This window comes from Cryptomeria japonica, chromosome 8, assembly GCF_030272615.1.
Source record: "Cryptomeria japonica chromosome 8, Sugi_1.0, whole genome shotgun sequence".
NCBI lineage: Eukaryota > Viridiplantae > Streptophyta > Pinopsida > Cupressales > Cupressaceae > Cryptomeria > Cryptomeria japonica.
In genome coordinates this window covers 400,267,987-400,290,733 of record NC_081412.1, presented here as the reverse complement: position 1 = coordinate 400,290,733, position 22,747 = coordinate 400,267,987, and the positions used below count along the sequence as shown (strand labels likewise).

Genomic DNA, 22,747 nt, shown 5'->3' with positions numbered 1-22,747 from the left:
AAAAGATACTTTAAGTTATAACTTTGGAAAAATAACACAATTTATTACTATCAAATGCGGCCAAAAGGAAATATTGGATATACGGCTAAAAAGACAAATTAAAATTATAAGTTGAAAAAAGGGTGGATATTCAATTAAAAGAAATATTAATTATCTAAAAGGTAATTAATAATTATAGGTTGGAAAAGATGAATATTTAATTAAAAGTAATTTAGAGTTGGATGGAAAGTGATTAAAAAAGGAATTATTGGAAAAAGAGATATATTCTATTCATTATCAGCTTTTGAAATCTCTATCTGCAGAGCTTGAACAATTTGTTCATTCTTTTACCCTGAGGACGAAAACCTTCTCAGTCTCATTGTCGGCTTCATGAGGAGGTCAAATTTGTGCTAAATGTAAGAGGATTTATGGAGATTTGAAGGTAATATAAAAATAATCAATCCCAGATTGTTATTTGATTTGTGGTAGAGCTACAAATTCTGACAGATTCCAGTGGTGAGGTTTTTTGAATATTTATCGAAAAATATTTACCAACAAATTTCATCAAGTGAAGAGGCATGTAATATTTCTTGTTGATCCCATTCACTACCAAACTCTAGCCGTATCATCTCCAAAAATTTTTGTACCCCTTATTGGCACCACAAGCTAGCCATGCCAATGTTAGTGAGTAGTGTATGAAATATTCTGAGAGAGTGAGGCATGGCCTCCTTTAGATGAATTGTGGATTCTACTGAAGTTGCAGCAGGCTGTACAGGTCTGTAGGAAGGCAGTCATAGTAATATTCAGCGTTATAAGATATTCCTTAGTATTTCTATCAGCTATCAATCTGAATAAAAAGCTCAGAATTTTATATATCTTTTTGGTTATGAATGTGTGGAATAATCACGTCCAGTTATGGAATATGGTAAAATTGTATCATAATTTAAAAATACTATAATGTCTGAATTTTATATAGAAGAGATATTGTTAATTTCATAGTGATCTTGTAAATGCATTATTAGCTGGTGCATTGTTATCTCTATTGTCATTTGGTCAAATACTCACAAAAATACACGAAATAGTTGAAAAAAGTAAAAATTATAGGGCTTTGTCAATTGCCATTTTATCAAAAATTTCTAAACAAAATTGAGTGTATCACAAACAAAATAAAACAAATTCATTGAATTTACCAGAAATCTTTAAAAAGAGATATTTCATCATACTTAGCTTTTCATTTCTATGAGCAGATTGCTTCATCGGGATTTGTTAGATGCTAACATTGTTGGTACTTTGAGACTAGTTTGCTCCTTTCTGGGAACATCTCTTTTGATAGATGACCTCCTTTCATGTATTCCTTTGACGCTTCCACAACTTGGACAGTAGTATTTAAATTACACACTAAAGTTATAATGTTAATATTATTTTATATTACATTGGTGTTATAATTTTATAAAGTCACGTTATGCCCCCCTAAAGTGGATGCCTAGGGGAAGGGGACTAACACGAGACATTTTAATATTTCAAAAAGTGTGTTGAGTGGGAAATGAATTATTTAAAATTTCAGAATGGATTATTTTCCCTCCAAAGCTATAAAAGGATGCCTCAGGCTCACATTTGCATTATATTGAAGTTTACACATAATGAGATGTTGCCGGATTGAACCTGTGAGTTCATCCAGGATCAATTGAGGACAAAAACCCTCTTTTGGTTGGTAGTTTGGATCTGGAAGACAATTCCTAGCTGGTTGGGAGTGATTCTACATAGGAATCACCATTGTTTTCACAATTTTGCAGATTTGGGGTTCCAAAAATGAAGATTTTCAAAGTTTTTTGATTGCAGATTATTGGGGTTTATATTTGGAGATTTTTTTAGATATTTTGTGGTGTTTTGATGTACAATTGTGTTTTTCTAGGTGATGCCTTAACAAGGCTGTACCATCATTTCATGCTTGTTAGGTTTTGATAAGGGGCCAAAGTTATCAAGGATTGTTAAAGTCATTTTCCTTATGGCTGGGCAACTAGATTAAGGGTGATTTTGAAGGTATTTGCAACTGTTATTAACTTTTGTGAGGGACCATACCATTGAAGTGTCACACATGTTGCTTGGCATGAGTCCTCCAGGTTGGGACGCTTAAGTTTTGAGGACCTTCTCCAATCCTAAAGTGGCGCCTAGCTCCTAGGCAACATTTGCAAACAATTTCAGGTTGGACAAGCAAGTTTGTGGGGAGTTTGGAATTTTCTATGTGCTGGTTGCCCCTGCTGTAGTGCCCTTGTCAATGCTAGTGCATATTAGAAAATTAGTTGTAGACCTGTAATTTCCTTTTTTCTTTCCTTGTTGAGAGTTTTGAATGTGATGTCCCTTTATCCAGTCTTTAGCGACAAACAAGAAAATAATTCAATTAATTAAATCAAGTTGTCTTTTTGAGATTCATACTTGTGGCCAGATTTTTACCAATGGGACAAAAATCCTAGTGGTTATTTGATAGATGAAAACCTTCGAAATTTAAGTTGAGAATGAAAACCCTTTGTCTTCTACAGAGCGTTTCCATCTATATGGATTAACAAGGTGCTGCAAAAATTTCGAAATGGGGATGTGTTGATGGGGAAATTTAGCACTTCTGTCAACACAGAATAGAATGCACAGAGTCTATCCTATTCTCTCTTGAATAAGGGAACTTTGTATGCCTTCCGACTGTACAAACAAGGTAACCTCAAGGTTTCTAATGTCAGGTCATGACTAGGCTTAGGGTAATTGAAGGCTAATGTGATTTGCTAGTAATCTCAAGGGGACTCATGCATCTAACAAGCTGGCCTGCATCTGATATGGCTATCTAATTGATGCTCCACTTCTAGAAATGGATAAAATAAAGAGCAAAGGGATAGGGTTCAGAGAATCTAGCGACAATGATAGTAATGTCTAATCTGATTGATGATAGTTCCTTCGTAGCCAAAGATAATCTCACAACTCCACAGAAACAATGCAATCTCCAAAGGGATTAAAAGTACTTTCAAGCCATAAACATTCATTAAGTACCCAATTCTGGTGCAACTTAGATGAACATTCATAGTTGAACTAACAACAATAGAAGGCTCAGACTAACCATGCATAAAAACCTACAGTCAGCAAGCCTCCAATGGTATGTACCTGAAATCAATCGGATACCCTCACACTTTACCATTAAAATAACTGAACTTTAGTTAATTTGATGAAAAGAAACCAGGCAAACAGGAGGAGGCAAATGGCAAAACACCATGCTTCAATGCTTTATTCACTTGCTTCAACTGCCATTACAGCAATTTTTGCTCAACAATTCCTACTCTATGCCTAATTCTACTTCTAACATCTACTACCTACCTCTATTTTCTAACCTTCTAACTTTCTAACTCCTTACAATGAGAGAGGCACTGGCCTTTTATAGATTTCACATTCTGAATCAATGGCCAGAATTCAATCCATTTCATGGCCCAAATTTGCTCTCTAGAAATCTTAACAGCTTTTAGTCAATGACCTCAACAACTCCCAACCACCTTCCAACTACTTTCCAACTGCCCCCCACTACAGGACAAAATGACAGCCTGGCATAATAACTTTTGGTCCCAAAAGACAAAATTGGTAGTTGGACAAATAACTAACTTCTGGCCCCCTCTTGAATTGCATTAAATTGGGCCAAAAAGTTGTTATTTTTACAATAGGTTAATCCTTTAAACAAATAAATCATTTTCCAGCTCAGACCTAGCTGTTCATTCTTCATTTCTGTGTGTTCTTGTAGCATTTTTGTGTCCTGTCATTGTTTTCCAGAGCTCAGGGAAGGACATCACTCTGGTCTTCTGTACTGTGGTAGTGGTCCTTTATCATGCACTTTGTCCTTGGTGACCCTCTAGCTTGACTGCGATCATATCTTCAATCTGTGCATTGGATTTCATTCGCGCTTTGACTCTGTGGGTAGTCTTCATCTCCCCGATCTTTTCATCTCTCCGGCCCCCCTTTGGGTGTCATCCATCCTACACAGACAAACAATTTCAAGGATCAATTACTTTTGCCTTTAGCCATTCACATTACCATCGTATCATTCTTCACTCATCCCCCAAAGGATCTTTATTTGATAGAATTTGGACTTCAAAGTGTTCTTTAAGCACCTAGCATTTAGCACTTGAAAGAGTTTGTGGCCAAACTCGGGCTTAGGAAAGATAAATGGAACAAAGCTCAACCCACGTTTCTTGTGCAAATACCGATATTTAGGAACATTGCTTAATCCTATTTCCCATGCTACCATCGAACTTGGATTGGAGGGTGAAAGTTTGGACCTATCCTCGGGGTTAGGAAGAACTTTAGGAACAATGCATAATCTGATTTTGCTTGAAAATAGCGAACGTCAAGGATGAAAGGTGAAACCTGGGGTAAACTTCGGGGTTAGGAAATATTTTAGGCTTAACACATAATTCTATTTGTAGTTGAAGTACTGAGTTTCCAGGATGGAACTCAAGTTTCAAGGAACTCATACCTTGTTTGCAACTCACTTTTCTTGGCCTCTAGCCCTCTAAGCACATCATCCTACGTTGTTCATCATTCCTTTTGTCTGCAACTTTATGCCAATGTTGGTTACCCGAATCTTAGTGCTTTGTAATTGTAAAATTTGGATTTAGTAGCAAATTCAAGATAAACCTTGATCTAAGGAAGAACCTTAGGAATAGCGCTTATTCCTACTTTCTATGCTACCACCGAACTTTGATTGGAGGGTGAAAGTTCGGTATAAATTTCAGCATTAGGAAACATTCCAGGAATAACACATAATCCCACTTTCAGTGCTAATACCGAACTTGTGAGTGAAAGGTGAAAGTTCGGCCAAAACCTCGGTGGTGGGAATGTTTTTTGGAAAGGCCTGATTTCTGATGCAACCACTGAGTTTGAGGGATAATTTCAAATTTCAGTCTAAATTCAATTTTGGCTAACTTTGTTCATTGACCCTTTTAGGGGTCAGATTTGGCCATTGAAGACCCTTCTCCCTCCTCTTCATTTACTCAGTTCCTCTCATGCTCAAACTTCACCCTATGCCCCATACACCCTAGATCTATCCTCTCTCATTCTAACAACCGACAGAGCAAGCGAAAGAAAGGGGGTCCCTGTCGGAAATGGGGAGTGTGTGCACAGCACAACAGGATGGAAACCCTTGTTTTGTTACGAGTGTTTCCATTCAGGAAATCACTTTTGGTGCTGAATGTGACCAATTTGAAGATTGTGATATCAAAAGTTTATCTAGGTATTTAATTTTTAATATTGTAGTTGTGAGTTTGTATTTCAAGGAATGATTCACAAATATAGATGAAAGGATTTTTTGGTTTTGAGAAGCAAGAGGCATACTTAAGGCACTTAAAAAGAGGTTTTTGCTATAATTTCTAGTTGCTCCAAATAAATATCATCCATTCTATCTGCTAGCCGCCAATCTTTAAAGTTTTTCGTACTTGATGAAGGATGGTGATGGGATATTTGAAGAATTTCATTGGTTTTTGTGAAGGGATTGTATTCAAATAGAACTTCTTATTCAGCCGCCACATTGGTTCAGCCTTGCAAATGTATTTTGAATCATCAACTTTGCTAGTTGTCGATACACCTTGAGTGGGATATAATCTGCTGCCAAACTTTTCAACATAGAAATACTTGTATTAATCATCTAGGTGTGATTGGGTGTTGGAATAAGAGAAAAGAAAAAAGCGAGCTCAAGTCTCCTAGGGGGAATATGACTCCTCTTTGTTAGCCGTCATAACTCAATGAAATATCTTTTTGGAGGATAGCATGGAAAATAATTAGTTTCCTACAGCAATTGGGACTCTTATGCTCATATGCCACCTCTCCAATCCTCTTGGAAATCTTGAATGGGTCGTAGAAACCTAGCTTCAAGTTATTTAATCCACTCTTCTTGAGAGTGGACTGCTTGTAGGGCTGCAATCTCAAATAGACCATGTCTCCTACCTCTAATGTACGTTCTATAAGGTGCTGTTTGATGTGCAACTTCTACTGAGTCTAAGCATGTTGGAGGTTATCTTTCAAAGATTTCATTATGTCTTGACATTGCTGCAATAAATACTTGGCCTTAGGCACTCTACTATAACCAAACAACAAACCAATCAAGCTAGGAGCTTCATACCCATACAAAGCCATGGAAGGAGACATCTTGATGGACATGTGATAGGTGGAGTTATAAGTATAACAATTCTCACCCAAATGTAACCACTTCACCCAAGCCTTCTACTGCCCTATATTTGGAGTTCTTTTTTAGAGATTTTCTGGTGTTTTGAAAGGTGTTTTTAGAGTCTCCTTTGCTGGCTGTACAGTTGTGTTTTTCCATGTGATGCCCTAGCAAGGCTGTACCATAATTTCATGCTTGTGAGGTTTTAATAAGGGGTTGAAGTTATCGATGATTGTTAGAGTCATCTTCCTTATGCTTGGGCAACTAGATTAAGGTTGGTTTTAAAGTTATTTGTAGATGATATTAATTTTTGTGAGGGGCCATACCATTCATTAATGGGTCACTTGTGTTGCTTGGTGTGAGCCATCTAGGTTGGGACGCCTAAGTTTTGAGGACCATCTCCAGCCCAAAAGTGATGCCTAGCTCATAGGCAACATTTGCAAACAATTTCAGGTTGGATAAGCAAGTTTATTGTTTGGGGAATTTTCTGAGTGCTGGTCACCCCTGTTGCAGCGCCCCTGTCAATGCTAGGTATATCATAAAATAGTTGCAGACCTGTAATCTCCTTTTTTCCTGCCTTGTTGAGAGTTTTGAATGCTGGAAGGGTGTCTGTTGCTGATTGCCATCTTTGGGAAGTGCACCAAGGTGACTGGAAGTGAATTTGAGGAGTTTCCATGGCTGTGATGATCCGTAAATTGTGAACAGAAGACCTGCAATAATCTTCATCAGCTCTGTTATAATGTATTTCATGTTGTGTTTCATATATTTATCCATTTTGTGTAATGAAGCATCAATGCTGAATGTTTAGTTTCCTAGAAACTTGTAACAGCAATTATATGCAGTTGCACTATGAAGGTGAATATCAGAACTTTATGACAGCAAGGATCACTATTTGCATTCTTTTAATGTGAACTTCGTTGGTTGGAAAAAACAATTTTTTTTAGGGGTGATTATTATAAAACTCTGCTCATTTTTGCAGGCTCCACCTTTGAGTAACTCTTTTTTGATATGAACAACCGTGCCCTCTTGATGAATTGGCGATGTCGCCGCCATTGGCTCTAAAAGCTTCTAGTGCTTCTGAAATACTTGTTTGTCCCATGGTCTGAATTGAGTATCGCTTCAAAGAATTTGGGGTTTATATTGGAAATTTCAAGTTTGTGAAAATTTGTATTTGAAGTCCATATCCTAATGTCTTGTGCCTTGTGAGTAAATGAAGAGTCTTTTATATCATCTAGTATTTCATGATTAATTAAGTAAATCACCACAAAATGGTGGGGTTTTAGAATAGAGATCATTGAGGGATGGTGTTTTTGGGATAGGAATTGGTTTAAATGGAGCTCAAAGGATATTTTTCTGCAAACAAGGTCTTGAAGAAAGGTATGTGATTGATGATCATTCAAGAATCTTTTAGCACAAAAATATAATTTTATTTGCAAGGAAGAATAAAAATCTAGATTGCAATGATGTGCAGATGCCTTAAAATTAATCCTGGCAGTTTTAGTAAATTTTTAAACAACGACGAAATTCAAAGTTTTATTGAGATTTCTCCAAATGTTTTTTTTTCTATTAAATATAAAGCGAACACAATACAAAATAGATATAATATCAGACTGCCATCTTGGTCACAGTATGCATATTATCCCAGATTAGAGCAGGATCATATCCTATCAGCACTACCCCGGAAGAGTATCAAAAATTAATTACAAGACAAGACCAGGGAGGTAACAACAAATTTTTTGTGCACGTCCAGCAATGTTTTCAGTTTATGAGAGCACATTTCTTTGCTACATTTTGTCAAACAAATCAGGTGTCAGGTGTCTAACTAACTTTTATTGAATGCTACTCTTTACACGGATTTCCTGTGGCTTGGGGATAGGACAATGGTATTAGATCTTGGAGGGATTTTTTAATCCCAATTGCATCAATAATTAAAACCATTAAAACCAACTTGTATGATGTCTTTTTCTTTTGAATACTGTTTTCAAATAAATAGGTGCCAGGCATTATGTTTCCAACATGATCTTAGAGGCCTGAGTTTGTTTCAGAACCTCTCTTTCAGATGGCAGTGCCACTTTCCACTCTTTAGCACAGTTGCATTTGGTTATGATAAGCATGCACACACTCTTGCAGTCAAATCTGGTTGTGTTTAAATCAAATGATGGCCATCTCAACTATTTGCAAGTGCAATGGGTGATGTTGATAATACCTTGCAGAGCAAACTCTTTTTTAACAATTCAGCACTTGTCATACAGAAATTTGTTTATAAGCAAACTAAGACACTATGCTTCAACAGCATCTCAGCTTGCATTCATTTTCAACTACATGCTTCAACCAAATGTCTTCTTTATGAAAATGAGGATATGCCATTTTTGACCAAGAATCTTCATTCAAATAAAATGCATCCTCTTTTCTCTAAAGTGAGAAGTGGAAGCTGAAGACCAGGGCACTGAGTTGAATTAGGAAGATAGGGTTTGCAACTGTTTCTTTGAGTGGTTAAAATTATGCAGTTAACCTCATGGTAGCAATTGACCCCCTTCCCCTTAAAGTAGAAGCATGAGATGACCTTTCTTGTAAATTAATTAAAATATTTTGAGTTATAGGCAAGGTGGATACAATTAAAACTTGACATGCATTTGTAATGGGTATGAAGGTGGGCTTGCAAACATGATGAGTTGGAAGTGGGATTCCATTAAAACCACCACCTCTGCCTACAACTTGAAGTTTCAGTCTCTACTTCTTTAATTTTGGAACAATTGACTTGAGTTCACTCATTCAAGCTCCGTTTTGTCTCCACGTTTTCTCTTTTCACATGTAAGTCTTTTTGAATTTATTTTTATATCAACATTTCTAAAACAGTAGCTTGCATGTCTTAATTCAAGACATTAATATTATTCTTAAACCAACTTACTTAATATCTATGCCTTTTTTTAACTGTACATTCCCCTTTTAGTTTATGAATTATTTATGATACAAATCAGAGTAAAATTTTGAGTTCAAGAGACCTCATGATATTTTCTGGATTTGAAATAGTTAATGGGTTATTTAAACACTTTATCATTAGATAAAATCAATTCATTTATAGATCAATCAATTAATTTATTATTAATAAAAGAATGGTTGGTAAATTGACATTTATCACTTCATCTTGGAATTTGCTGTGGATACTCTTTGGATATTTTAATCAAGTTGAGAATGCTTAAGATGCTGAAGCAACCTATTAGCAAAGACCTTCACTAAAAGTTTCATTGTCTTTATTGTATGCTCTAAAACTTAATTTTGACAACTCTTGTGTGCGAGTCTTCTACCAAATGAATGATCTCCATTTGAGTCTTATGCAAAATGAAGCCTAGAAACCCTCCAAGTGTTTTGTAGTGGAACTACAAAAAATCTCCGAATTTGATTTTGAAAAGTTTCATCCCATTGAAATGCTTGAAAACTCTTTTATAGTCAGCATTCCATTATGCAATCTAGAAATAACTATGATCTGCCATTGATGAAACAATCATCCCCCCTGTAAAAGTATGCCTCTTGTGTTTTGCTGTTGAGGTAGTCTTGTGGCAAATGAACTTTTTGATACTAATGCATAGATGTTTTGTCAGGCCTCCTGGAGGGGTTATATCACTAGGCTATTGCTGGCAGTTCTTAACCTACTGGAAACTCTTCCAAATCACCATTTTTGGTTTTTGAGTTGAAAGATCCATTTGGGAACTATTACTGCCAGTTTTCAGTTTCAAGTGGTACACAATATTTGTGAAAGTCTTCCTGATCAAGACTTGACAAAGAGAGACTTGGTGAGGTGGACCATCATTGCCACTCAAAATGCTAACCCCTGACTCGAGGGGGTTACATTGCTTGGCTGTTGTTGGCAGTTCTCAACCTACTGGAAACTCTTCCAAATCACCATTTTCGGATTTTGACTCTATGGATCCATTTGGAAACTTTTACTGCCAGTTTTCAGTTTGCAGTGGTACACAATATCTCACATTTGTGAAAGGCATCTTCAGCAAGACTTGACAAAGGGAGACTTGATGAGGACGGGCCATCATTGCCACTCAAAATGCTAACCCCCATCTTGATGGGGTCATATCATCAGGCTACCGTTGGCAGTTCTCAACTACTGGAAACTCTTCCAAATCACCATTTTTGGTTTTTGACTTGAAGGATCCCTCTGGAAGCTGTTACTACCAGATTTCAATATGGAGTTACGAAACTCGGGGACACATCCCCAGTCTTGAAAATTCCGTCATTATACTGGGGATGTCCTGAGGACATGGGGACAGCCAAGGGACGTCCCTCTAACGTCCCCTTTTCCACTTGAAATTAGAAATGGTGTCCCCTGACACTGAGGTGTCTGGCCGTCTTGGGGATGTCTAGGACGTCCCCCAACTGCCTTGGGGATGGCTAGACATTCCTAGCATCAGGTAGACTTTAAAATAAAAAACACTTTCAAGTTGCAAAAAATGCATTTTTTAATTGTTTTGTGGGCCCCTACCTCCTCAGTCACCCAAAGTCATTAGCCAAAGATTGACTTATTTGATCATTTGTATGAGAGGAAAAAAAGTGGAGCAGCTAGAGGGTTTGAAGAAAGCAGCCATTGAAAGAGGAGGGGCAGCAGGATAGAAGGAAAAGAGGTTGAATCTACAGTGGGATGTTGATCCTGAAGTGTGGCCCAGGTTGATGAGGAGACACCAAAGGGGTTTGGTTGGGATTCCATCGGATGAGGTGGACGTGGACCATGACATTGGTAGAGACTCAGAGTAGGGCTCTGATTTTGATGCAGTGTTAGGAGATGCAGATTAGGGCAGCGGTGTACTTTGTTTTTTTGTATGTTCATATCGTAATTGAAAATGAAACTATATGGCAGCAGTGTAACCTTTGGGCATCTTGTATATTAGTTATTTTAGTATCACATGCATATTGACAATGAATTCTGAATTATGAATGCATATTGAGTATTGACAATGAATTTTGAACACAAATGTTGTATGTTAAAACTTAAGGTTCTATAATGTTTTCATATGGAATAATGCATATATGCATGCTTTATCCATGTTTTCATATGAACATTTAAAATTTCCCTATATATTTAAAATTTTCCCTATATTTTATATAGCCATCCCTTTTGCTGTCCCCTAGCCATCCCCAAAATTGGCAAAAAAAAATCGCTTTCCTGGAAACCTGTCTCCTGCCATCCTGTTGTGACCATTTCACACATCGCCCCATCGCAAATGGGGACCCCCTCTTTTTGCTCGTTTTTCGCTCGCTTTTGCTTTCGTTTTTAGGGTTTTGTTAGTCGGTTAGTCGTCTGGATTTAGGGTCAAGCCTTAGGGTTTTAAATTTCTGTCTTTTCAGGCCAAAACCCAGTCGTTTTGAGAGCTTTTGAGCTTCCTTTTCTAGGATGCAAATTTTGAATGCAATGAATTCGCCAAATTGGTCTAATTTTCAATTGGAATGTTAATGCAGAGCTTAAATTTGTCTAAGTATTGAAAGTGAAATGTGAATTTTTGTCCGATTGAATATTTTGACCAAATTTTGACTTTTTTTTGATTTTGATCCTGGGCGTTGGAATTGATTTGTTTTCGCCTCGTGAAGTGTTAGAATGTGAGAAATCATGTTATTTTGGCCTGTAGGAGCAAAATCGCTCCTGTCCCTCAGTGAAGGACGGGAGCTCATTTTCAAATATCTCATCATCCCTGCAGAGTCCAGACAAATTTCAAGTTGGAAGCGATGGAGAACGGCGATATCTTTCCATTGAATATAAATTGAAGATTTTCATGAGCACAGAAATGCCTCCAGGAGGAAAATCGCTCCTGTCCCTTAGTGAAGGACCGGAGCTGCAATTCAAATTTCGCCTTGTCCTTGCAAGATTTTGAAAACTTAACAATTTGAAAGGGTCCGAAGGAAGATGCTTTGCCAAATGAATATAATTTGAGATGCAAAAACGAAGGAGAATGACCTATATTGACTAAATCGCTCCTGTCCCTCTCCAAGGGACCAGGGCGAGGTACCTTGTAGCTCTCGTCCCTCTCCAAGGGACCAGAGCGATTTCCTTCATTATGCAAAATCCAGACAAAGGTCAAGGCAAGTTTACGTTCAAAAACAAGGGAAAACATGAGATAAATGCGTTGAATATAAATTGAAGATTTTTGGGACGTCCATAACAGTGTTACATGCCTAGTTCGCTCCTGTCCCTCAGGAAGGGACCAGAGCGATTTTTGATATAATTGCTTTTCTTGCAAAGTTACAGATGATGTCAAGGCATGGGCGAATAGAGTGAAGAGGGACGAGTCCGTTGAATATAAACTTGGAACCTGGCAAAGTGAGATAGTGGCCACAAGGGAAGGATCGCTCCTGTCCCTCTCCAAGGGACCAGGGCGATACAATGGTGATGATACTTCCTACGCAAGTTCAAGGTCGTTCCTCCAAAGTTCAAGGTCGACACAAGTCAAGACAAGGTGGTGAGGGACATTTCAAGGCGTCTTCATCATGCGCAAACACTCAAAGGACGTTAAAATGAAGAGATTGACACCCTATAGCCTAGTTCGCTCCTGTCCCTCAGGAAGGGACCAGGGCGATGTTGAATGCATTGGTCATTTCATGCAAAATTTACGTAAGGACAAGATGTTGCAATGTTTTAAAGGGTCCATGGTATGATAAAAGGATGATATACAAGGGTTTTGAACGTAAAATGATCATCATTTTGAGCATGGAGACTATATCGCTCCTGTCCCTCTCCAAGGGACCAGGGCGATTTTCTTTGGATTCCTCGTTTTGCTTCAAATTCAAACTAAGTCAAGACGTCATAAGATAGCATATGGTCCAAGGCATCGTTTGAAGATAATTCGCAAGAGTGTTGAACGTCCAAACATTGCCAATCAAGGTAAAAGCTCACATCGCTCCTGTCCTTTGGGCAAGGACCAGGGCGATATCATCAAAAGGCACGCATATTCTTTCAAAAACGAGGCAAGGCGAGGTTAAGCAAGGTAAGGGACATCGTTTGGAAGACATCACAACGAAGATTGAGGTTTAAACTTGCCAAGGTTAAGGAGAAAACGTGGATCGCTCCTGTCCCTCTCCAAGGGACAAGGGCGATGATCCCTTTAATGCATCCAAACACATAATGAAGACAAATGGAATAAGCGCAAAAGACACGAACAAAGGATGTTATTCGCCAATAATGAAAGATCGAGGAACAAAGATGAATATTGAACGTGGAAATTAGAAGATCGCTCCTGTCCTTTGGACAAGGACCAGGGCGATGAGCATTAAAGAGGCCCTTAAGCACACATGCAAGATGATCAAATTCGAAGAACCTATCATGATGATCAATATTGAACGTGGAGATGAAGGAGTTAGACGTAAAAAATGCAAAAATCCAGACCAAATAATGGATCGCTCCTGTCCCTCTCCAAGGGACCAGGGCGATGAGGTACGTCCCCTTTGTTTTCATAGTTTTGGCACCAAGTAAGCAATTCGAATTTTCCTCAAATGCTAAATCAATTTAAAATTTGAATATCCATTTTATTTAGCATTTAATATGGCGTTACCTTTTATTAATTATTTTTTGCCTTTTATTTAAAATCGAAATTAACATTTAAAAAACGCAAGGCATTAATAATTAATTAATTAATTAATATAAAATCGATTTGGAACGCCCAATTAAGCAAGTCGGCCTTGTTATTTTATTGCAAATCATTTAAAAAATGGTTTTATTAAGCAAGTCGGCCTAAGGGGTGAAAGGATGAGCGCGCTATATATGAAGGGTGAAAGATTTCATTTTCACATAATCATTTTTACCTTTCTTCATGCGAATTAAGAGGAGGCGAATATAGTGCGAAGTGTGTTCAAAGGTGTTGCGATTTCAAACCAAAGGTGGCGCTAATATCATCTTGTGTGGAGTGCGAATTACGTTGAAGACCAAGGGTGGCGCTTAGTTATCAAGGGTGGTGCGAATTCGAAGACCACATCAAATGCGAACTTGAGGATACATTAAGGCGAATTTGCTAAAGACTTGGAGGATTTGTTTGAGCGATTTGTCAAAGGCAAATTTGAAGATCATTTAAGACCACGTCTAAGGCGATACTTGAAGATCACATTCACTCCAGAGGTGGCAAAGTCAATTTTGAGGAGACCACATTGAAGACTATTTTATACCTCAAATTTTGCCTAGGCGAATTTTGTTTTTGCATTCTAGAGTTAGCTCTCTATTGAGGTATGGCGATTTATTATTATTGCTTTATTCATTCATCGTCATATTCCAAATTTTGAATTTTTGATTTTTGAGTTTCTCTTAGCTCAATCGTTGTTTTTAGGAAATGATAACTCTAGAGACTTATCATGAGGTTTCCTAAAAACTTTGTCTCTCTTATTCACCGTTATTTATTGCAAAATCTATTTCTTATAATGAAATGTTGTGTAGGTATGGCGACCCCAAAGGCGGGAGCATCCACCAGCCGCTCGGCTCTCATGAAAGAAGATCAGAAGACCGAAGAGGTGGAGACCAAGATCGTGTCGAAGTGGAGCAACATTGGAGATACCAACTTGGGGAACTTTAGCACGAAGAAGTTCCGAGAGGTCCCTTACATTGGCAAGCCATCACCTGTCGCCCGGAGAATTATAGAGAGTGGCATCATCAAGGCGGCCGGTTTTCCTCCAGCTATTCAGTGCCACGAGTTGATGATCGAGTGTGCCCGTCACTACAATCCACAGTCCAGGACAATTGTGTCCAATGAGGGAAACACTTTGGCGTACCTTTCAGAGGAAGCTATAAGTGAAGCCTTCCATCTTCCAGAGCACAGGGACATGATATATAAGAGCATTGAAGGAGCCAGATCAGTGTACGATGATGATCCAGATGCTTGCCTAAGCATAATCAACAAGAATTGGCTACTCAAGAGTCGTCCCCGTCTGAGCAAAGTACCGAACACACCGCACCGGATTGATTTCCAGGAGGAATACAGAGATTTGATTACCATGCTCAACAGAGTTACAGGAGCACCTCATGCTTTCTATTTTGAGAAGTGGATGTTTTACTTCATCCAGGTGATTGTTCAAGGAAAGGGTACGATACATTGGGCTAGAATAATTAGCCATTGCTTAGACGTACAGTTGAGAAGACTCAGGGCTACTAAGTCCTTCCACATTAGTTCATACGTCATCTATGCCTTAATCAGGAGCGTTGAGTACGCAGGACTACCCCACAGAGGAGTGATTGGAAGAGGACCCGGCGAGGTCAGAGCTTGTGAATCCTATACCTACTTGCATCATCCACCAGGGAAGAACTACAAGTTAGTCAATGATACTTTCACGATGAACATCACAAGGACGTTGCAAGGAGGGATTCACAACAGATTATCTCAGGATGCCCAGGAGTTCATCAAGAGGTACGGTGCTTGGTTCATTCAGTTTCCCAAGTTCACTTACATTAGAGTGCATGGATGTCCTTTACCTCCATACATGTTGCCGAGGTACCCGACAGACAGAATTGTGTTACTTGAAGTAACAAGGCAATTGGCAGCATATGTGAAGGCATTCAGACACAGACATCAGAATGGAGTCCAGGTACCTATTATTTTGGGTAATTCAGTTGAGGTATGTCCTAATGTCTTAGCCATGGATGACGCAGAGAAGGAGTTAGCCTTGTATTCTTTTTCATCTTTTGCTTGGAGGAATAGTTTTGATCCACATGGACATTTAGAGGAGACGGTCGGTAGAAGATTTAAGCATGAGCACCAAATTGAAGATTTTATGATGAACCTCTTAGATGATCTCGAAGTGAAACGAAAGATACATTCTAGATTGCCTTTGGATTTCATCAGGAAATGCAGGATTTACAGAGTGGCTGACCAAGCTCAGGACAATGGCAGGCACATCCAGTCTTCATATGATAGAGAAAGAAAAACAATAAGTTTGAATTGGAATGAGCCCGAGGTCGTGGATTCAGATGATTTGATGGCACCAGTCTTGTCTTGTACTCGCAGATGGGTAGACGTTCAGCATCAGAAGTTGAGGGAACAAGGCATAGCTATGTCTTTTACTTTGGAAGAGAAACCAGCCGAAGGTGGAGCAAGTGTTAGTGAAGGCAATCCTAATCCTAGGAATTCAGGTGAAGGTAACCTTCGATGTGCCAGTGAGGGCAATCTCCATTCGAGAGGTTCGAAGAGAAAGGAAAGATCGGAAAAGAAAGAATCTTCCAAGAAAAAGCAAGGTGCCAACAAAGATCAAGCGCCAGGTACTTCTTCCAGACCAGAGAATAGAACAGTTCGAGTGGAAGAGTCCATGGAGTCGATGGTACAGAATGACAGACAGGAAGAAGGACAGGCACAGCATGTTTCGTCAGATGGATCTCTCCAAGACTATGATTTAGAAGAAGATAATGAAGTAACATCTCCTCCCAGACAAGAAGAAATAGTACATAAAGAAATCCAAGTTCAAGAGACAAGATCGAATATCCCAGATTGGTTGAAGGAAAGATTGACTAGGGTGATCGTAATTGAGGACGAGGACAATGCAATTGACTTAGAGAGCCTTGTTGGACGTTCACATGTGATAACAGAAAAGAAGAAGGCTACAAAGATGTCCAAGATGATTCGAGATGAGACTGGATCTAGAAAACTGCAGATAGCTACACCAGCAGCAGACAAATATGAGGGTGAGATCCTAGCAGAAGACTATCATATACAGACTATTGAGTTAGGACCATCCACAGCAGAGCAAACTTTAGATGATGCCACCGACACATTTGAGGCATTGAAGGATAAGCTTAGAGAAGAAGTAGAAAAGAATAGAAAGCTTGAGAGAGAGGTCGGTGCATGGAGGACATATTTCAGTCACATCAATGAACCTTTGGGACGTCAGGATCCAGTTAGGTCACCAGTGCAGGCATTGCCCCTTCAATCGATTAATGAAGCAGAAAGATTCAGGAACCTGGTCCAGCGTACATGTAGTTGGATGGATAGATCTCATACAATGGCCATAGAGTTTGTTACAAGGATGTCGAAGATCATTCATCAGGCTATCCAAGTTCTTGAGATTATCCACAGATTGATGACAACAGTAGCTGCATTTGCCCATACCAAGGACGTTGTCATCCCTGTCTTGAAAGTAATAAGACACACATCCAGAAGAATTTTAACGCAGGAGAGGATCTTAGAAGGTGATTCTCACAGTTTGTTTCAGTGGTCAACCTTACTCCATATAAAGAGTGTTCTCTTCGAGGACATCAGTGTTAGATGTGGTCAAGTTGAGGAGGTGATCAATCCGATCCAGGACAGAGTATTTGAGGTACTTCGTACCATTCTTGGCAGAAGGATCGAGGTCGAGACAGATGTGGATATCCAGGAATTTGAGGATAGAATCAAGATCATCTTTCGCAAGGACGCAGATGTTACAGATGAACAGTATGATCAGATGTATGCCACCATGCTCCTGATTGATAGAACAAAGGAACTTGAACCTACTTGGGACGCAGCTCTTCTAGATGCATTTGATCAGGTCATCCACTTAGAAGAGAGTATCAAGAATCTTCCCGAGATTCCAATCACAGAAATTGAAGGAATCGTGACAAAATTCATTGCATATGCTAAGAAAGAGAATTGGAAAGGGAATAAGATTCTAGATGAAAGGTTGTTACAGATGACATGACATCTTATTTCTCATTGGTTGATACCTCCTAGATTTTTGTGCCGAATTTAATATTTGGCTATGTATTTAATATTGTTCAGTAAAAAGGAGGTCATTTGTAACAAACCCTAATTAGGGTTTAGGTGTCATGATCTTGTCCGTTGATTTACTTTCAATCTGAACCTTTCATTGTAACTGGGGATGCTATTTATACCCCCATTTTTCAGTTAATAGATAATAGTGTAATAGTCAGATAAGAGTGAAATAGAGAGATTAAAGTTAGAAGCAATTTTATTTTGTAGCAAGATTGAGTCTTGAAGAGAGAAATTCAAGCAATTGTTGTATATGATGACTTGGAAATCAATAAAATATTGAAGTTATGGTGTTTTGTTGCAAATTTCTTAAGTTATCTTCATGGTTGTTGGATGTACTTGAATCACGCTCAATCAAAGTAGTTTGTTAATTTGAAAGACTAAGTGTGAGATTTGATATTTGGTAAGATTCGCAATCCAAACCACTAGCTTCTTGCTGATTGTAGGAAAGCCTTGCGTGGTCGATTGGAGAACATTTTGAGTCTTTAACCTTCAAGCATTGTCGTATCTAGGATATGTACCTTCGTAGTAGTGTCCTTGGTCTTTGATGCATTGAACATCATTATTACCTTAGAAGATCGCACTAATTTCAATTGAGTTGTTATCTTATGGCAAAATTGAAGTTGGTTGAGTCTTGCCAAATCTCATTCATGCTAAGTCGTTCATAGGGTTAGGCTAGATTAGACCTCTTAAACCCTATCTTTTGCTTTTTTTGAAAGTTCCTTTAGTTTAGTAAAATCTTCGAGCTTTGAATACGTAAGACTCCTTGGAGGAAACAGCAAATCACATCATACCACTAAAAAGCTTGTCCACACGTGGAGACCCCACTAAAAGAACCTTGGAGTCCATCTAACTGATCCTTTTTGCAGATCTTCAGCAGTTAGAGACTATTTTCTCAAGAGAGGATAAGATGCCTAATGGTATTTTATTCTGTGTATGATTGTGTATAAAATACACGTCAACACATCCCCATCCTGGAAACTTGGGGTAACATAGATTTGGAGTGGTACACAATATTTCAAATTTGTGAAAGGCTTTGTGACCAAGACTTGACAAAGAGATACTTTATGAGGACAGCCCATTGCCACTCAAAACACAACTGAAAAGTGATTGATCTTGTTCATCAATTTGGTTGTGCTGATGTGTGTCTCACATGCACAACAGATAAGGGAATATAACTCTTGTTCAAGAATCGAATTCCTCTCATTTTAGGCCTCAAAGAAATCAATGCATGATTTGCCTGCCACACACAAGGAGCTCTTATAAATTCAATATTTAAAGACTTTCAAGTTTCAAGACACTAAAAGAAAAAAGAAATAGGCTATTGTAAAACTAATATGTCACCTTAAACATTAATTAGAGTATAAGAAATAACCAAAATAGAAATAAAAGGTTGAGGATAAAAGTATACTTTAATTCAGCAATTCTTTGCAGAAAAATTATTAAATGTTACGAACAATTTTTTACAGTAAACTTCCTTCAACGAGAACAGTATTTACTCAAATCCATTAAAGAGATTGCAATTCATGATAAACATTTTGGGTTTTAATTTCAATTAAAGCATATGTGAAAACCTTCTTGAAATTAACTCTGAAGTACTTAATCAACCATTCATGCATTCAAAATTGCAGGAGTACAAATTAGAGCATAACATTGACTATTTTGTGGAAGTTTACCTTATGTATTCAATTTCTACCCAGTAAATCAATTACACAAGTGAAGACACTGAAATGAATATGATGTCAATGATATAATATTCATGGATGTTTATCAGCTTTTTCAACCCCTTCAACATGGAGAAAAAGTACCTTAAAAACGTTTGTAGTGTGCCAATTCATACCAACAGTTTTTAGACCATTCAAATGAAACAAACTTCCAATGAGAAAGAGTTAAGAATAAAACAAACTTGGAGAAACTACAGATTTCCATTTGATCAACTGTTTACATGTTCGAAAATCTAGATCCAATTGTTAGATCTATTAGTTAATGTCTTCTTCAGTGGGCTTCAATGAGCTTGAATTCTTTATCAATCTAATAAAGTATTGAACTTTTTAGTGGACGATGCATGTTTACATCTAGAGGTTGAAGAGTTGTAGATATGGTCAAGCAATATATAGGTTAATTGGAAACAATCCCCTTGTGGGATACTTGCATAAGAGGAGTCTCAAACACGAATTTGGTGTCTCACTTGGTGCTAATCTGAAAAACTTGTTGGCAATTGACACTCATCCGGTGCATTTTGATGCTTGATTATTGGTTTAGGGTTGTCATTGATGGCAACTCTTCTTGAGATTCCTATCCATAAGCGGATGCCAATCGGTAGCTAGTTAACCGGTATCTCAGGTTGAACATAGCAGTTTTGGTCCGGAAGCTTTCCGGTGATTGTGGTGATATGAATCGTGTATGGGATGATTGGGCCGACATAGAGACAATTTTATCATCGATTTGGTGATCTGCATTTATCTTTGGTGATCCGGTCAAGCCGACATATGACACATGTTACATTAGCAGGCCGACTTGATGAATGATCTATTTTGTGATTGTGGATATATAAGACCGGTGCAAAAGATCTTTTTGGTGTGTGGTGTATGATTGATATGCGAGCGAGTGGTGATTGAGAATCCTTTGTAGCACAGTTTCACGTGCGCATTCTTGATCCGGTAGCTGACTGAGACAAGAAACAAAGCAGAGTTGCAAAGCAGATACAATTAGAGATTTGACACTTAACCGGAACTCATCCAAGCATTGTTAGATGCTATTTTGGAGTTCTTTCATTGTATTTCATCTCTGTAATTGATCAGTAAGGTAGTGAGCCTTCCGGGGTTGTAGCCATTATTGTAATTGAGCAGTGAGCTCTAGGCAGTGTGCTTGAATGCTTGTGCATTCCCCCTCATGTAATATTGTTTTACTACTGGTTATAGTTGAATAATATTGTGGGTTCAAATCCCATTGTGGTTTTTTCCATTTGGGTTTCCACGTAAAAATCTTGGTGTTATGATTTTGTGGCTGGTTGTTTTGAGTTTCTGCATTTCAGTTTCATGCTTGTGCTTCCGGTGGTTTAAAGTTAAAGTAGAAAATCTGATAACTGGTAGAACACTGATTCACCCCCCCTCTTAGTGTTTCTTGATTCCAACAAAACTAACCATTACCTTGACCTTTATTAGATGACTTTCATGCAGACTTGAATTTGCTTAAGGCCTTGTGAGGGTTGGGATATACTCTGATGTATTTGCGCTTGAATTTTGTAACCCTTTGCAGACTTCTTTAAATTGACTCTCCCTTGCCTTACTGGTTTGCATAGTGTTTGTCAATTTTGAGGTGATATTTTCATATTTGTGACTGTTGGATGGATGTGTTTGTATCTTTATATAGTTGTAGTGATCCATTTCATATCAGTTGTATTTCTCTATGCGATTGCCTCTTTGTTTTTCTTTGATTTGATTCATGTAGATAGATTTGAATACAAGATTTTTAAACATTATTGTTTTATCTACAACCAATGTTGGTTATTTACATGTCTTGTTGGCTTTCTAGTGAATATTTTATTTATGCATGTCTTTCTAATGGTTGCTTTGAAATTGAAGTATGCATTAATTTTTCTCTTTTTTTGGCACTTGTAAGGGTATAGGTGTTGGTAAATTTTAAGGTCATTTGGTACATGGAAATTCCCTAATGGAAGCCCACACGGGAATTTTTATAAGTTTATAACATTTACCTTACATATTGTTCAGTGAGGTGTATAATTCTCTCCCCTCTAGATGCCTTTACCATCAGGACCATTCACACAGTATACCGCAATATTTTTTTCTATATTGAAAGCTAAAGAGTAAAGTCTACCAATATATATCAAAAGCTTAGGCTTAAAATAAAGTAGTTCCAGATATATAACAACGATATTAGAAAACTCTATGTAGAAATGACATATCAGTTAGCAATCAGATATCAACACAGCTTCGTTTGAAAATATTCAGCAAGACTGCCAGAAAAGTTTATGGTTATGACTGTTAGATTAATCAATAGATCCACATTTTAATCATCCTTTTAGTCCTAACATAATATTGAATTCACTTCCATGCAATAACTCTAATCATTTAACCTTTCTAAACCCAATAACAATTAGCAAAATGTGTCACTTTCTAAATTTTGTTTTTAAATGTCTGTTATTCTCTAATATTTATTTTATAAGTGTGGAGACATTTATGCGTGATCCGCATCTCCTTCCCTACATTTTGTTTTGAAATACTTTTCAGAAATTGTTAATATATAGGCTCCTAAATAATAAACATTAATCTGGGATATAACTTGATCACACATGTGAAATTGCAGTTTTATACCTTTTTCTGTTAAAGACTCCAAAGAACTTAAAACTTGCAATAATGTAATGTGTGCTTTAAGTTCAAATTTATTAGAGGCAAAATAATGTAGAGCTTTTCTTAACACTAAATGCAACTTTATTTGTCTATTTAAAAAAAAAGGAAACACAAGGACAAATTCACATTTTATCATTCATTAAAATTTAATCTTCTACAATGGCTTAATACAGTGCTAACTAGCATGTATCTAGTTGGTGCTCATCTATTGGAAAACTGACAAAATTTTGTGCTTCAGGTGGCATCACGATTATTATCAGAAAAAGAGCAAAGCCAAATATTTGAACTAGTAAATGCTATGGTTGACTATGCCGTAACTTACAAGAAGGCTAAAATTCTCTCTCCACATGGAAACCAGAGACAGGATGCAACTTTGGGCTCCCTCGAACTTTGCTTTTGCCCACCAATTAATGAATTTGTTACTTTCAAGGTTTGACCCTTGTAAACTTATTAGTTTTGATTGGTAATAGATCTGTTTTCTGTCAGAATATTGTTGTATA

The 22,747-nt window shown here is 37.7% G+C and overlaps 1 protein-coding gene across 1 annotated transcript in view; it reads left to right on the top strand.

Moving 5' to 3' along the window:
- The window catches only part of LOC131079450 (uncharacterized), a 163,074-nt gene that overhangs the window by 104,782 nt on the left and 35,545 nt on the right, over window positions 1-22,747 (top strand). The window contains exon 20 of the mRNA XM_058017404.2: window positions 22,486-22,677. Within this exon, the coding sequence (XP_057873387.2) occupies window positions 22,486-22,677 (192 nt within the window). The remainder of the gene's footprint in view (window positions 1-22,485; window positions 22,678-22,747) is intronic.